Source organism: Durio zibethinus, chromosome 15, assembly GCF_047325235.1.
Source record: "Durio zibethinus cultivar Kanyao isolate XHJ-2024 chromosome 15, ASM4732523v1, whole genome shotgun sequence".
Taxonomy (NCBI): domain Eukaryota; kingdom Viridiplantae; phylum Streptophyta; class Magnoliopsida; order Malvales; family Malvaceae; genus Durio; species Durio zibethinus.
The window spans coordinates 21,621,040-21,633,862 of NC_143176.1; the positions used below are offsets into that span (position 1 = coordinate 21,621,040).

Genomic DNA, 12,823 nt, shown 5'->3' on the forward strand with positions numbered 1-12,823 from the left:
GCTAAAAGTTAGACTCGTTGACATTAGAAATTGCAATGAAAAAAAAAAAGAGAAACTAACATTGGAAATTAAATATGACATTTTATGTATTTGTATTATGATGATTTTATATTAAATATATATAAAATGCAAAAAATTATCATATTATAATTCATGACATGTTAAACGTATAATATAAATTTTTAATTTTTATTAAATTTAATATAATTTTTATTAAAATTTTAAAATATATCTCTTAATATTTTTTTGCATTGTATCATAGACTTGATGATTCATGTATTAATATTATATAAAACACTTAAATTCATATATTTATATTTTATTTCATACAAAAATTATGTATCATAGTTTATATTGACATAAAAATATAAAATATATTTTTTTGTTTTGTTAAATCTATATATAATTACTATTAAAATTTTAATTCTTGTTATTTCATATTTTATTTTTGTATCATATTAATATCATGTCACTATGTTATGTTTTAAATTGATAGATTTATATTTAATATTGAAAAATAATACAAATACTCAACAAAGATAATACAATTATACTAAATTTAATATAATTTTTATTAAAATTTTAAATTATATCTCTTAATATGTTTTTGCATTGTATCATAGACTTGATGATTCATGTATTAATATTATATAAAACACTTAAATTCATATATTTATATTTTATTTCATACAAAAATTACGTATCATAATTTATATTGATATAAAAATATAAAATATATTTTTTTATTTTGTTAAATCTATATATAATTACTATTAAAATTTTAATTATTGTTATTTCATATTTTATTTTTGTATCATATTAATATCATATCACTATGTTATGTTTTAAATTGATAGATTTATATTTAATATTGAAAAATAATACAAATACTCAACAAAGATAATACAATTATACTTACAGACCATGGCAATATACCAATAGAAGTGAATGGGCTAGGCGAGGCCCATTCGAGAGCCGATTGAGGAAGAAAATCTAGGTTCCTCAGGAGAAGCCTGGAAGTCCCTTGAGTTTACTAGATCGTCCGTTTTGGCCCAAAATTGCTGGCCCGGGAAAGTACTAGAATCTTCCTTTGCGTCGTTTAAATGCCTAACGTATCTCCCCCTTTCGAATCAAGGAATACAAGAAGGGAAGCAAGGGAAGTAGGACTCTTATTCTCCAAATCCCAACCCACTTAGAAGCAATTCCAAGAAATTGACGAAGAAAATGTCTCTGATCCCAAGTTTCTTCGGCAACCGACGAGGCAACAATTTTGATCCATTCTCTGTCGATGCATGGGATCCCTTCAAGAATTTCTCATCACTTTCCCAAGAAAACTCCGCTTTCGTCAGCACTCGTGTTGATTGGAAAGAAACCGCGGAAGCCCATGTGTTCAAGGTGGACCTTCCTGGACTGAAGAAAGAGGAAGTAAAAGTGGAGATCGAAGATGACAGGGTGCTTCAAATCAGCGGGGAGAGGAATGTTGAGAAGGAAGACAAGAATGATACGTGGCATCGCGTGGAGCGGAGCAGTGGCAAGTTCTTGAGGAGGTTTAGGTTGCCTGAGAATGTGAAGATGGATCAAGTTAAAGCTTCTATGGAAAATGGGGTTCTCACCGTTACTGTTCCCAAGGAGGAATTGAAGAAGCCTGATATCAAGACCATTCAGATTTCTGGTTGAAGTTTGAGGTTCTGAACATGAGAAAATCCTAGCAATGGTAATGTTTTAAGGGATTATCGTGTGTTGATTGGTGTTCGCTGTTAATATTGGAAGTTGTCTTAGTAGATTATGGAATAACAATGTGGGGTTTTTCGTTTTTTGGCCAGTATTACAATGTGGTTAAAATGATGTAAGAATGTTACCTGGTAATGAAATAAAGAGTTGTTCTTAATTGTGTGATCAGCCTACCTATCTTTTCATTGCAATTGACTGTTGTTTAATGATCTTTTTATGGTAATGTCCTTTCTCAATCTGAAGTAAAGGGAAAGCACATTGGATCAATGTTCAAAAACCCAGGATAGAACTTCAAGAAATCAAATTACTTGCAAATTCGTATGTTGTTTACGTGACCAATAAAGGATTGTTTATGATTAATTGGAAGCAACTGAATCAGAACCAAAACTTGGCTAATATGGGCCATAAGTACCTGATTTAGAGAATATCTTTAATAATCAGGAAGTACAAGGGATGTATCCGAACACTGAAGAAGTTGCTTTCAGCATTTGGTCCTCGAAATCCGAAAGAGTACTTCCAGTTGCAAAGATAGATCGGAGATTCATATTGTCTCTAGCAACTATGTTGATAAGCTGTGAAGAAGATAGACCATGATCTGAATTTTTTATTCTTTTTCAGTTTTTAGCATCCAATAGGACAGATTCATCAAAGTATTACTTTGTCAAATGCCTATAAAAGCAACAGTAATTCATACACAATCCATGGAAACATGCCATTGGCACATTTTCATATACATTGTGAATGGATTGGGACAGCATTTAAAGTGCTTGTGACTTGCGAGACTGGTTAGGTCACTATGATCTCTGCTTGCATCTGAAGCTCTGATAAAGTAGTCAAGGATATCCTACAGTTGTTCCTGTAGCCCTTGCTTCATCAAAGAATCTCTGCATCAAAATGACAAGGCCTTTTTTTTTTACTCTAAAAAAGCAGTAACATCAACTAGGAAAGAAATCACACGTATAAACCTTAGATCTCCCTATTCTAAGGCCAATGAAATGTGGCTCAATTAGTGGAAGAAAATCTATGTAGCTTCTTCCTCTAACCCCTCTTCGTTTCCTCCAAATTCCCTTTCAAAAAACAAACAAGTGGAACATTTAACCCCTTCAACACTTTGGCATAATTTGGTTCTTCAACATGACATAATTCAACAACTTATAAATGAATACATAAATTTTCTCATCAAAATTCTTTGATCAATAACCATACAAATACCAACAAAACCTCACAAAGTAATTACCTTTTGGCTTTGATAAATCAAGCAAGCAAATGTAAGACATAGAAAATCCATAATGTTCTAGGCATGCCAGAACGTTTTCTTCACTCAATTCAGTAGATAGATTTCATATGAGATGGTTAATATGAATCAACTATGTTCATGAATGCATTCTCCTGCACTTGAATTTGGCATTATTTTCAGTTAGGCTAGGTCCAAACTAAAGATTAAGATTAGGCTCGCATGTCTTTTTATCTTAAAAAGGTTTTAAGTCCATTTCAGTTTCATTGGGCTTCAGGTCCTCCAATTATCTCTGTATAAAGCCCATATATAATATGAATATTCCGGAGTGTCCTAGAATTGAGGTGCTGGGGGTTTTGTCATTGGCACAGGCCTCTGGATAATGTACTAGAAAATGATTTAAACCAAAAAATAGAATAATCTTCTGAATGCTAGAATCGTCCAAAGTACTATAAAAAATCTTTTCAGGGTTATCTGAATACCCAGACAAGGAAAGCAAAGCATAGAAAAATTAAGACAGCTCTCTCAATTTTCCTTACCAAAGTTTCTTGTAATCTCGTTTTTCATTCCTGAAAATGTCTCTGATTCCAAGCTTCTTTGGCCGCCGCAGCAATGTCTTTGATCCTTTCTCTCTTGATGTTTGGGATCCTTTCAAGGACTTCCCTTTCTCTTCTTCTTCACTCACCACACAAATTCCAGAAACCTCAGCCTTTGTCAACACCCGAATCGACTGGAAGGAAACCCCAGAGGCTCACGTGTTCAAGGCTGATGTTCCAGGGCTTAAGAAAGAAGAAGTGAAAGTTGAGGTTGAAGATGACAGGGTGCTTCAGATAAGCGGAGAGAGGAACGTAGAGAAGGAAGACAAGAACGACAAGTGGCATAGCGTGGAACGTAGCAGTGGGAAGTTCATGAGGAGGTTCAGGTTGCCTGAGAATGCCAAGATGGATCAGATCAAAGCTTCCATGGAAAATGGAGTGCTTACTGTGACTGTTCCAAAACCGGAAGTTAAAAAGCTTGATGTCAAGGCTGTAGAGATTTCTGGTTAAAAATTGAACTCCAGTTTTTAAGCCGTCTATCTCCTGATGTACTACGACGTTTTTGTATGAAGTTTGTGTGGTTCTGAGCTTTGCTACGTAGAAAATAAAAAAAATCTTGTTAACACTTAGCCTTCTTCCCTGTTTATAAAATTGTGGATTTTGTATGGAATAGTTCTTCATGAAACTTACTTTTGGACAATAAATATACAATTGCGTGTCATAATGTGCATAAGCATAAATGAAATATACACGTGCAAGAACAAAAACTCAAGAGTCAAGACTAATTCCTTGGGCTTGACGGTTTTCTGATCTTAGTGAACTTTGCAATCCTTGGCAGAGGCCGAAATCACAGAGTTTGGTTTAGGAGTTTAGCAAGCTGATACCAGACCCAGTCCTTCAATTCAGCCTAATTGGGGCTAAAACATATGCCATTTGCCAATGACAGCATTTAGCTTTTGCAGGGTCATGTGAGTCATATTGATTAGATGTAAATAGTTAAAACTTTAAAGGAATTTTAACCAATAATGGCTTGACTTTGTTAATTTAGGTTGGTAAGATATATTTTCTTAATTCACTCATGGAATTGTAGAAAGAAGCCTTCTTGTCGCCTTTTCAATCTATATGCTTACCAAGCTATTGGTCATTCCCAAACGTACTTTCCATATATTGATCACAAGTTTTCCATCCACCCTTTGATTCCCGAAACATGGTTGACATATCATTGCAACTCATGCACAATTACTTTCCAGGATTGAGTTCCAGCCATAATGGCTCCAAAAACCTCGTATGCCCTTAGGAGCCGATACTTCCTTTTGGTGCCCCACTTCACGATTAACCCTCCATCTCCAATAATTTCATTGAAATCTTTAGGCAATAAAATGTGAACATGGATAAGGTGAAAGCTTCCATTGAAAATGGAGTTCTTACTGTTATTGTTCCTAAGAAGGAAGTGAAGAAACCTGATGTCAAAGCCATCGAGATTTCTGGTTGAAAACTTAAAGGTTTGAATGATAGACATTTTCTTTGGATTCAATTATATATTACTTCACTACATATTCTAACATTGTTCTTAAATTAGTATTGTAAATTTGTAAATGTAACCGTCCTTTAGTTCTCTCTTCAATCCTCCTTTTGGCTAAGTGAGATGGTGTTGTTCAGGCCAAGGAAAAACCACCAAGTAAATTCCTTTAAAAAAGTACAGAACTTGCACTGATAAAACATTTGCAACAATTGTAGAGTTGTAACTATTTTTGCGCAGTGGAAAGAAATGCTACCAAGCTTTGAAAAGAAGTGGCACGGCTGCCAATTGAAGTTCCGAACCATTATTTCTTTTTGGTACATGGGGAATAAATAAAGCATAAGGGATTAATTTCATCTCTTACAATCAATCTGATGATATATGCTTTACTAAATCATTCAAATAATTGCAGGAAGAACCTCCCTTGTGTAGTCATTTTTTGTGATGTTCTCTCATTTTTATATTGGGACTAAAAAAAATTATTATGTCACAATTTAATCAATATTTTAAATATAATTTTTTTTTATTTTTTAAATCTCGTATATAATTTTTTAATTTATAATTATATCTTTTAATTATTTTTATAAATATTATCGATTAATGTTTAAAATTAAAAAAAAAATGATACAAATACCCAACAAAGACAATACAATTATAGTTATAAACCTCGGCAATATGCCAGCAGAAGTGAATGGGCTAGGCGAGGCCCATTTGAGAGCCGAATGAGGAAGATAATCCAGGTTCCTGGGGAGAACCGTGGAAGGCCCTTGAGTTTACAAGAAACTTCGAGGCCTAAAATTGCTTGCCCGGGAAAGTACTGGAATCTTCCTTTGCATCGTTTAAATACCCAACCTATCTCTCCCACTAGAATCAAGAAATACAAGAAACGAAGCAAGAAAAATACGACTCTGATTCGCCAAATCCCAACCAACTTAGAAGCAATTCCAAGAAATCGAGGAAGAAAATGTCTCTGATCCCAAGTTTTTTTGGCAACCGACGAGGCAACAATTTCGATCCATTCTCTGTCGACGCATGGGATCCCTTCAAGAATTTCTCATCACTTTCCCAAGAAAACTCCGCCTTCGTCAGCACTCGTGTTGACTGGAAAGAAACCCCGGAAGCCCATGTGTTCAAGGCCGACCTTCCTGGACTGAAGAAAGAGGAAGTGAAAGTGGAGATCGAAGATGACAGGCTGCTTCAAATCAGCGGGGAGAGGAATGTTGAGAAGGAAGAGAAGAATGATACGTGGCATCGCGTGGAGCGGAGCAGTGGCAAGTTCATGAGGAGGTTTAGGTTGCCTGAGAATGTGAAGATGGATCAAGTTAAAGCTTCTATGGAAAATGGGGTTCTCACCGTTACTGTTCCCAAGGAGGAATTGAAGAATCCTGATATCAAGACTATTCAGATTTCTGGTTGAAGTTTGAGGTTCTGAACGTGAGGAAATCCTAGCAATAGTAATGCTTTAAGGGATTGTCGTGTGTTGATTAGAGTTTGCTGTTAATATTGGATGTCGTCCGGTTTTTTTTTTGGCCAGTATTGCAATGTGGTTAAAATGATGTAAGAATGTATTCTGGTAATGAAATTATGAGTTGTTCTTAATTATGTGATCAGCCTACCTATCTTTTCATTGCAAGTAACTGGTGTTTAATGATCTTTTTTATGGTAATGTCCTTTCTCAATCTGAAGCAAAGGGAAAGCACATTGGATCAATGTTCGACAACCCAAGATAGAAGTTTAAGAAATCAAAGTACTTGCAAATTCCTATGTTGTTTACATGACCAATAGAGGATTTGTTATGATTAATTGGAAGCAACTGAATCAGAGCCAAAAATTGGCTAATGTACATGAATTAGAGCATATCTTTAATAATCAAGAAGTACAAGGAATGTATCATAACTCTGAAGAAGTTGCTTTCAGGATTTGGTCCTTGAAATCCGAAAGAGAACTATCAGTTGCAAAGATGGCTTGGAGATTCATATTGTCTCTGTCAAATATGTCGATAAGCTGTGAAGAAGATAAACCATGATCTTAATTTTTCTTTTCTTCTTCAGTTTTTCAGCATCCAATAGGACAGATTCATAGTATCATGATAACATTGTCAAATGCCAATAAGAGCAACAGTAATTCTTACACAATCCATGAATACATGCCATTGGCACATTTTCATGTACATTGTGAATGGATTTGGGCAGCATTTAAGGTGCTTGTGATTTGTGAGACTGGTTAGTTCACTATGACCTCTGCTTGCATCTGAAGCTCTGACAAATTAGTCAAGGATATCCTACAGTTGTTCCTGTAGCCCTTGCTTCATCAAAGAATCTCTGTATCAAAATGACAAGGTTTTTTTTACCCCTCTAAAATAGCAGTAACATCAAGAAGGAAACAAGTCATACTTATAAACCTTATATCTCCCTCTTCTAAGGCCAACGAAATGTGGCTCAACTTGAAATGTATTGTCTACTTTGATTTGAAGGTATTGCAATTTTGTCCTATAAAAAATTTCTCATAGATTTAAATTTAGACTTTTACATATATGAAACCATATCCACACATTTGTCTAATATAAGATTGGAGACGTCACAAGCTTCTTCCTCTCGCCTTTCTTCGTTTCCTCCAAATTCTCTTTCAAAAAATAAACTAAGTGGTACTTTTAACTCCTTCAACACACAGGCATAAGTTGGTTCTTCCACACGACATAATTCAACAACTTATAAATGAATACATAAATTTTCATTTCAAAAGAACTATTCTTTTATCAATAACCATGCAAATACCAGCAAAACCTCACAAAGTACTTACCTTTTGAATTTTGATAAATCAAGCAAGTAAATGTAAGACATGAAAATCCATAATGTTCTAGACATGCCGGAACGTTTTCTTCAATCGATTCAGTAGATAGACTTTAAATGAGATAGTTAATATGAATCAACTATGTTCATGAATGCATTCTCTTGTATTTTGAATTTGGCAATAATTTTAGTTAGGCTAATCCAAAATAAAGATTAAGATTAGGCTCGGATGTCTTTTTATCTTAAACAGAAAAAATGTTTTAAGTCAATTTCAGTTCTCAATGGGCTTTAAGTCCTCCAATTATCTCTGTATAAAGGCCATATATAATATGAATACCACGGAGTGTCCTAGAATAGAAGTGTTTTGGTCTTGTCATTGGCACAGGCGTGTGGATAATGTCCTAGAAAAATCTTTTCAATGCTGGAATCCTCCACAAGCACTATAAAATACCATTTCAGGGTGCTCTTAATACCCAGACAACGAAAGCATAGAAAAATTTAGACAGCTCTCTTAATTTCCTTACGACCAAAATTTCTAGCAATCTCGTTTTTCATTCCTGAAAATGTCTCTGATTCCAAGCTTCTATGGCCGCCGCAGCAATGTCTTTGATCGTTTCTCTCTTGATATTTGGGATCCTTTCAAGGACTTCCCTTTCTCTTCTTCTACCACACGAACTCCAGAAACCTCAGCATTTGTTAACACCCGAATCGACTGGAAGGAAACCCCAGAAGCTCATGTGTTCAAGGCTGATGTTCCAGGGCTTAAGAAAGAAGAAGTGAAAGTTAAGGTTGAAGATGACAGGGTGCTTCAGGTAAGCGGAGAGAGGAACATAGAGAAGGAAGACAAGAACGACAAGTGGCATCGCGTGGAACGTAGCAGTGGGAAGTTCATGAGGAGTTTCAGGTTGCCTGAGAATGCCAAGATGGATCAGATCAAAGCTTCTATGGAAAATGGGGTGCTTACTGTGACTGTTCGAAAAGTGGAAGTTAAAAAGCCTGATGTCAAGGCTATAGAGATTTCTGGTTAAAAAATTGAACTTGAGTTTTTGAGCCGTCTGGGACAGATTACTCAAAATAACTACTTCAAGAGAAAAAGATGTTTGTGAGTTATGAAGCGAATGCCTTTATCTCTGCCAGATGAGAGTATTGTAGCCATTGTGTGTAATAAAATGTATGCACTACTACGTTTTTGTATGACGTTTGTGTGATTCTGAGCTTTGCTATGTAGAAAATAAAAAAAATGTTGTTAGTACTTAGCCTTCTTCCCTGTTTATAAAATTGTGGATTTTGTATGGAATAGTTACTCATTCATGAAACTTACATTTGGACAATAAATATACAATTGCATGTCATAATGTGCATAAGCATAAATGAAATATACACGTGCAGGAACAAAAACTCAAAAGTCAAGACTAATTCCTTGGGCTTAACAGTTTTCTGATCTTAGTGAACTTTGCAATCCTTATCAAGGCCAAAATCGCAGAGTTTGGTTTAGGAGTTTAGCAAGCTGATAGCAAATGACAGCGCTCCCAGTTCCTTGAATTCAGCCTAATTGGGGCTAAAACATATGCCATTTGCCAATGACAGCATTTAGCATTTGCAGGGTCGTGCGAGTCATATTAATTAGATGCAGATAGTTGAAACTTTAAAGGAATTTTAACTAATAATGGCTTGACTTTATTCATTTAGGTTGGTAACATACATTTTCTTAATTCACTAATGGAATTGTGGAAAGAAGCCTTCTTATGGCCTTTTCTATCTCTATGCTTACCAAGCTATTATCCATTTCCAAAGCTACTTTCCATACATGATCACAAGTTCTGCATCCACCCTTTGATCCCCGAAACATGGTTGGCATATCATTGCAACTCATGCACATATACTTTCCAGGATTGAGTACCAGCTACAAAGGCTCCAAAATCCTCCTATGGCCTTATGAGCCGATACTTCCTTTTGGGGTGCCCCACTTCACAATTAGCCCTCCATCTCCAATAATCTCATTGAAATCTTTAGGCAATAATATGTGAAGATGGATAAGGTGAAAGCTTACATTGAAAATGGAGTTCTTACTGTTATTGTTCCTAAGAAGGAAGTGAAGAAACCTGATGTCAAAGCCATCGAGATTTCTGGTTGAAAACTTAAAGGTTTGAATGATATACTTTTTCTTTGGATTCAATTATATATTATTTCACTATATATTCTAAACATCCTTCTGAAATTAGTATTGTAAATTTGTAAATGTAACCGTCCTCTAGTTTTCTCTTCAATCTTCTTTACAGCTAAGTGAGATTGGTGTTATTCAGGCCAAGGAAAAACCACCAAGTCCTTTAAAGCAGTAGAGAATTCGCACTAAAAAAACCTTTGCAACAATTATAGAGTCGTTAACTATTTTTGCACAGTGGAAAGGGATGCTACCAAGCTTTGAAAAGAAGTGGCACAGCTGCCAATGGAAGTTCAGAACCATTATTTCTTTTTGGTACATGGGGAATAAAGAAAGCATAAGGGATGAGTTTCATCTCTTATAATCAATCTGATGATATATGCTTTACTAAATCATTCAAATAATTGCAGGAAGAATCTTTCTTTGTCAGTTATTTTTTATGATGTTCTCTCCTTCTACATCTTCACTAAAAAAAATTATTGTGTCACAGGTACTTCTAATACAAAAAATAAATATTTTTTGTTTTTGTTAATCTTGTAAATATTTTTTTTAAATTTATAATTATATCTTTTAATTATTTTTATAAATATTATCGATTCATATTTAAAATAAAAAAAAATGATGCAAATACCCAACAAAGACAATACAATTATAGTTATAAACCTCGACAATATGCCAGCAGAAGTGAATGGGCTAGGCGAGGCCCATTTGAGAGCCGAATGAGGAAGAAAATCCAGGTTCGTCAGGAGAAGCCTGGAAGCCCCTTTAGTTTACAAGAAACTTCGACCATCGGGGCCGAAATTGCTTGCCCCAGAAAGTACAAGAATCTTCCTTTCAATGGTTTAAATACCCAGTCTATCCTTTCTCACGCATCAAGAAATACAAGAAGCGAAGCAAGAGAAAGGGAAATACAAGAAGTTGACTCCGATTCTCAAAATCCCAAGCAACTTAGAACCAATTCCAAGAAATTGAGAAAGAAAATGTCTCTGATCCCAAGTTTCTTCGGGAACCGACGAGGCAACAATTTCGATCCATTCTCTGTCGATGTATGGGATCCCTTCAAGAATTTTCCATCACTTTCCCAAGAAAACTCCGCCTTCGTCAGCACTCGTGTTGACTGGAAAGAGACCCCGGAAGCCCATGTGTTCAAGGCTGACCTTCCTGGACTGAAGAAAGAGGAAGTGAAAGTGGAGATCGAAGATGACAGGGTGCTTCGAATCAGCGGGGAGAGGAATGTTGAGAAGGAAGAGAAGAATGATACGTGGCATCGCGTGGAGCGGAGCTGTGGCAAGTTCTCGAGGAGGTTTAGGTTGCCTGAGAATGTGAAGATGGATCAAATTTACGCTTCTATGGAAAATGGGGTTCTCACCGTAACTATTCCCAAGGCGGAATTGAAGAAGCCTGATATCAAGACTATTCAGATTTCTGGTTGAAGTTTGAGGTTCTGAACATGAGAAAATCCTTGCAATAGTAATGTTTTAAGGGATTATCGTGAGTTAAATTGGTGTTCGCTGTTAATATTGGAAGTTGTCTCAGTCGATTACGTAATTACAATGTGGGTTTTTTTTTTTTCTTGCTAGTATTACGATGTGGTTAAAATGCTGTAAGAATGTAATCTGGTAATGAAATTATGAGTTGTTCTTAATTGTGTGATCAGCCTACCTATCTTTTCGTTGAAATTAACTGTTTTTTAATGATCTTTTTATGGTAATGTCCTGTCTTAATCTGAAGCAAAGGGAAAACACATAGAATCAATGTTCAAAAACCCAGGATAGAAATTTAAGAAATCGAAGTACTAGCAAATTCTTATGTTGTTTACATGACCTATAAAGGATTTTTTATGATTAATTGGAAGCAACTGAATCAGAACCAAAAATTGGCTAATATGGGCAATCATTACCTGATTTGGAGCACACTGTTAATAATCAAGAGGTTCAAGGGATGTATCTTTGTTTGGACTGGAACTGAAAAGTACAAGGGATGTATCTGAACTCTGAAGAAGTTGCTTTCAGGATTTGGTCCTTGAAATCCGAAAGAGAACTATCAGTTGCAAAGATAGATTGGAGATTCATATTGTCTCTGGAAACTATGTTGATAAGATGTGAAGAAGATAGCCCAAGATCTTAATTTTTTTTTTCTTTTTCAGTTTTTCAGCCTCCAATAGGACAGATTCATAGTATCATAATTACATTGTTAAATGCCTATATAAGCAACAGTAATTCATATACAATCCATGGAAACATGCCATTGGCACATTTTCAGATACATTGTGAATGGATTGGGGCAGCATTTAAGGTGCTTGTGACTTGTGAGACTGGTTAGGCCACTATGACCTCTGCTTGCATATGAAGCTCTGACAAAGTAGTCAAGGATATCCTACAGTTGTTCCTGTAGCCCTTGCTTCATCAAAGAATCTCTGCATCAAAATGACAAGGCTTTTTTCCCCCCACTCTAAAATAACAATAACATCAACAAGGAAACAAGTCATACATATAAACCTTAGATCTCCCTCTTCTAAGGCCAATGAAATGTGGCTCAATTAGTGGAAGAAAATCTGTGTAGCTTCTTCCTCTAACCTCTCTTCTTTTCCACCAAATCCTCTTTCGAAAAACAAACAAGTGGTACTTTTAACCCCTTCAACACTTGGGCATAAGTTGGTTCTTCCACATGACATAATTCGACAACTTATAAATGAATACATAAATTTTTTGTATCAGAAAAAAGGATTCTTTGATCAATAACCATGCAAATACCAGCAAAACCTCATAAAGTAATTACCTTTTGGCTTTTGATAAATCAAGCAAGTAAATGTAAGACATGGAAAATCCATAATGTTCTAGGCATGCCAAAACG

General features: G+C 35.4%; 5 protein-coding genes across 5 annotated transcripts; all 5 read left to right on the forward strand.

Moving 5' to 3' along the window:
• Window positions 1-1,224: 1,224 nt before the first annotated feature.
• Window positions 1,225-1,888, forward strand: LOC111301349 (17.5 kDa class I heat shock protein). The gene has a single exon (XM_022896947.2). It carries the CDS (start codon window positions 1,225-1,227, stop codon window positions 1,675-1,677), a length of 453 nt encoding a protein of 150 aa, XP_022752682.1. The 3' UTR covers window positions 1,678-1,888.
• Window positions 1,889-2,038: 150 nt separating this feature from the next.
• Window positions 2,039-4,130, forward strand: LOC149514771 (18.2 kDa class I heat shock protein-like). The gene has a single exon (XM_089744808.1). It carries the CDS (start codon window positions 3,541-3,543, stop codon window positions 4,009-4,011), a length of 471 nt encoding a protein of 156 aa, XP_089600934.1. The 5' UTR covers window positions 2,039-3,540; the 3' UTR covers window positions 4,012-4,130.
• A 1,656-nt stretch (window positions 4,131-5,786) lies between these two features.
• LOC149514772 (17.5 kDa class I heat shock protein-like) lies at window positions 5,787-6,622 on the forward strand. The gene has a single exon (XM_089744810.1). It carries the CDS (start codon window positions 5,985-5,987, stop codon window positions 6,435-6,437), a length of 453 nt encoding a protein of 150 aa, XP_089600936.1. The 5' UTR covers window positions 5,787-5,984; the 3' UTR covers window positions 6,438-6,622.
• Window positions 6,623-7,875: 1,253 nt separating this feature from the next.
• LOC111301351 (18.2 kDa class I heat shock protein-like) lies at window positions 7,876-9,065 on the forward strand. The gene has a single exon (XM_089744809.1). The coding sequence runs from the start codon at window positions 8,373-8,375 to the stop codon at window positions 8,835-8,837; it is 465 nt and encodes a 154-aa protein (XP_089600935.1). The 5' UTR covers window positions 7,876-8,372; the 3' UTR covers window positions 8,838-9,065.
• Window positions 9,066-10,824: 1,759 nt separating this feature from the next.
• Window positions 10,825-11,615, forward strand: LOC111301352 (17.3 kDa class I heat shock protein-like). Its single transcript, XM_022896950.2, has one exon. The coding sequence runs from the start codon at window positions 10,951-10,953 to the stop codon at window positions 11,401-11,403; it is 453 nt and encodes a 150-aa protein (XP_022752685.1). The 5' UTR covers window positions 10,825-10,950; the 3' UTR covers window positions 11,404-11,615.
• The last annotated feature ends 1,208 nt before the right edge of the window (window positions 11,616-12,823 follow it).

Coding starts and splice junctions, on each gene's coding strand:
- LOC111301349 (XM_022896947.2), top strand. CDS start 1,225: ATGTCTCTGATCCCAAGTTTCTTCGGCAACCGACGAGGCAACAATTTT.
- LOC149514771 (XM_089744808.1), top strand. CDS start 3,541: ATGTCTCTGATTCCAAGCTTCTTTGGCCGCCGCAGCAATGTCTTTGAT.
- LOC149514772 (XM_089744810.1), top strand. CDS start 5,985: ATGTCTCTGATCCCAAGTTTTTTTGGCAACCGACGAGGCAACAATTTC.
- LOC111301351 (XM_089744809.1), top strand. CDS start 8,373: ATGTCTCTGATTCCAAGCTTCTATGGCCGCCGCAGCAATGTCTTTGAT.
- LOC111301352 (XM_022896950.2), top strand. CDS start 10,951: ATGTCTCTGATCCCAAGTTTCTTCGGGAACCGACGAGGCAACAATTTC.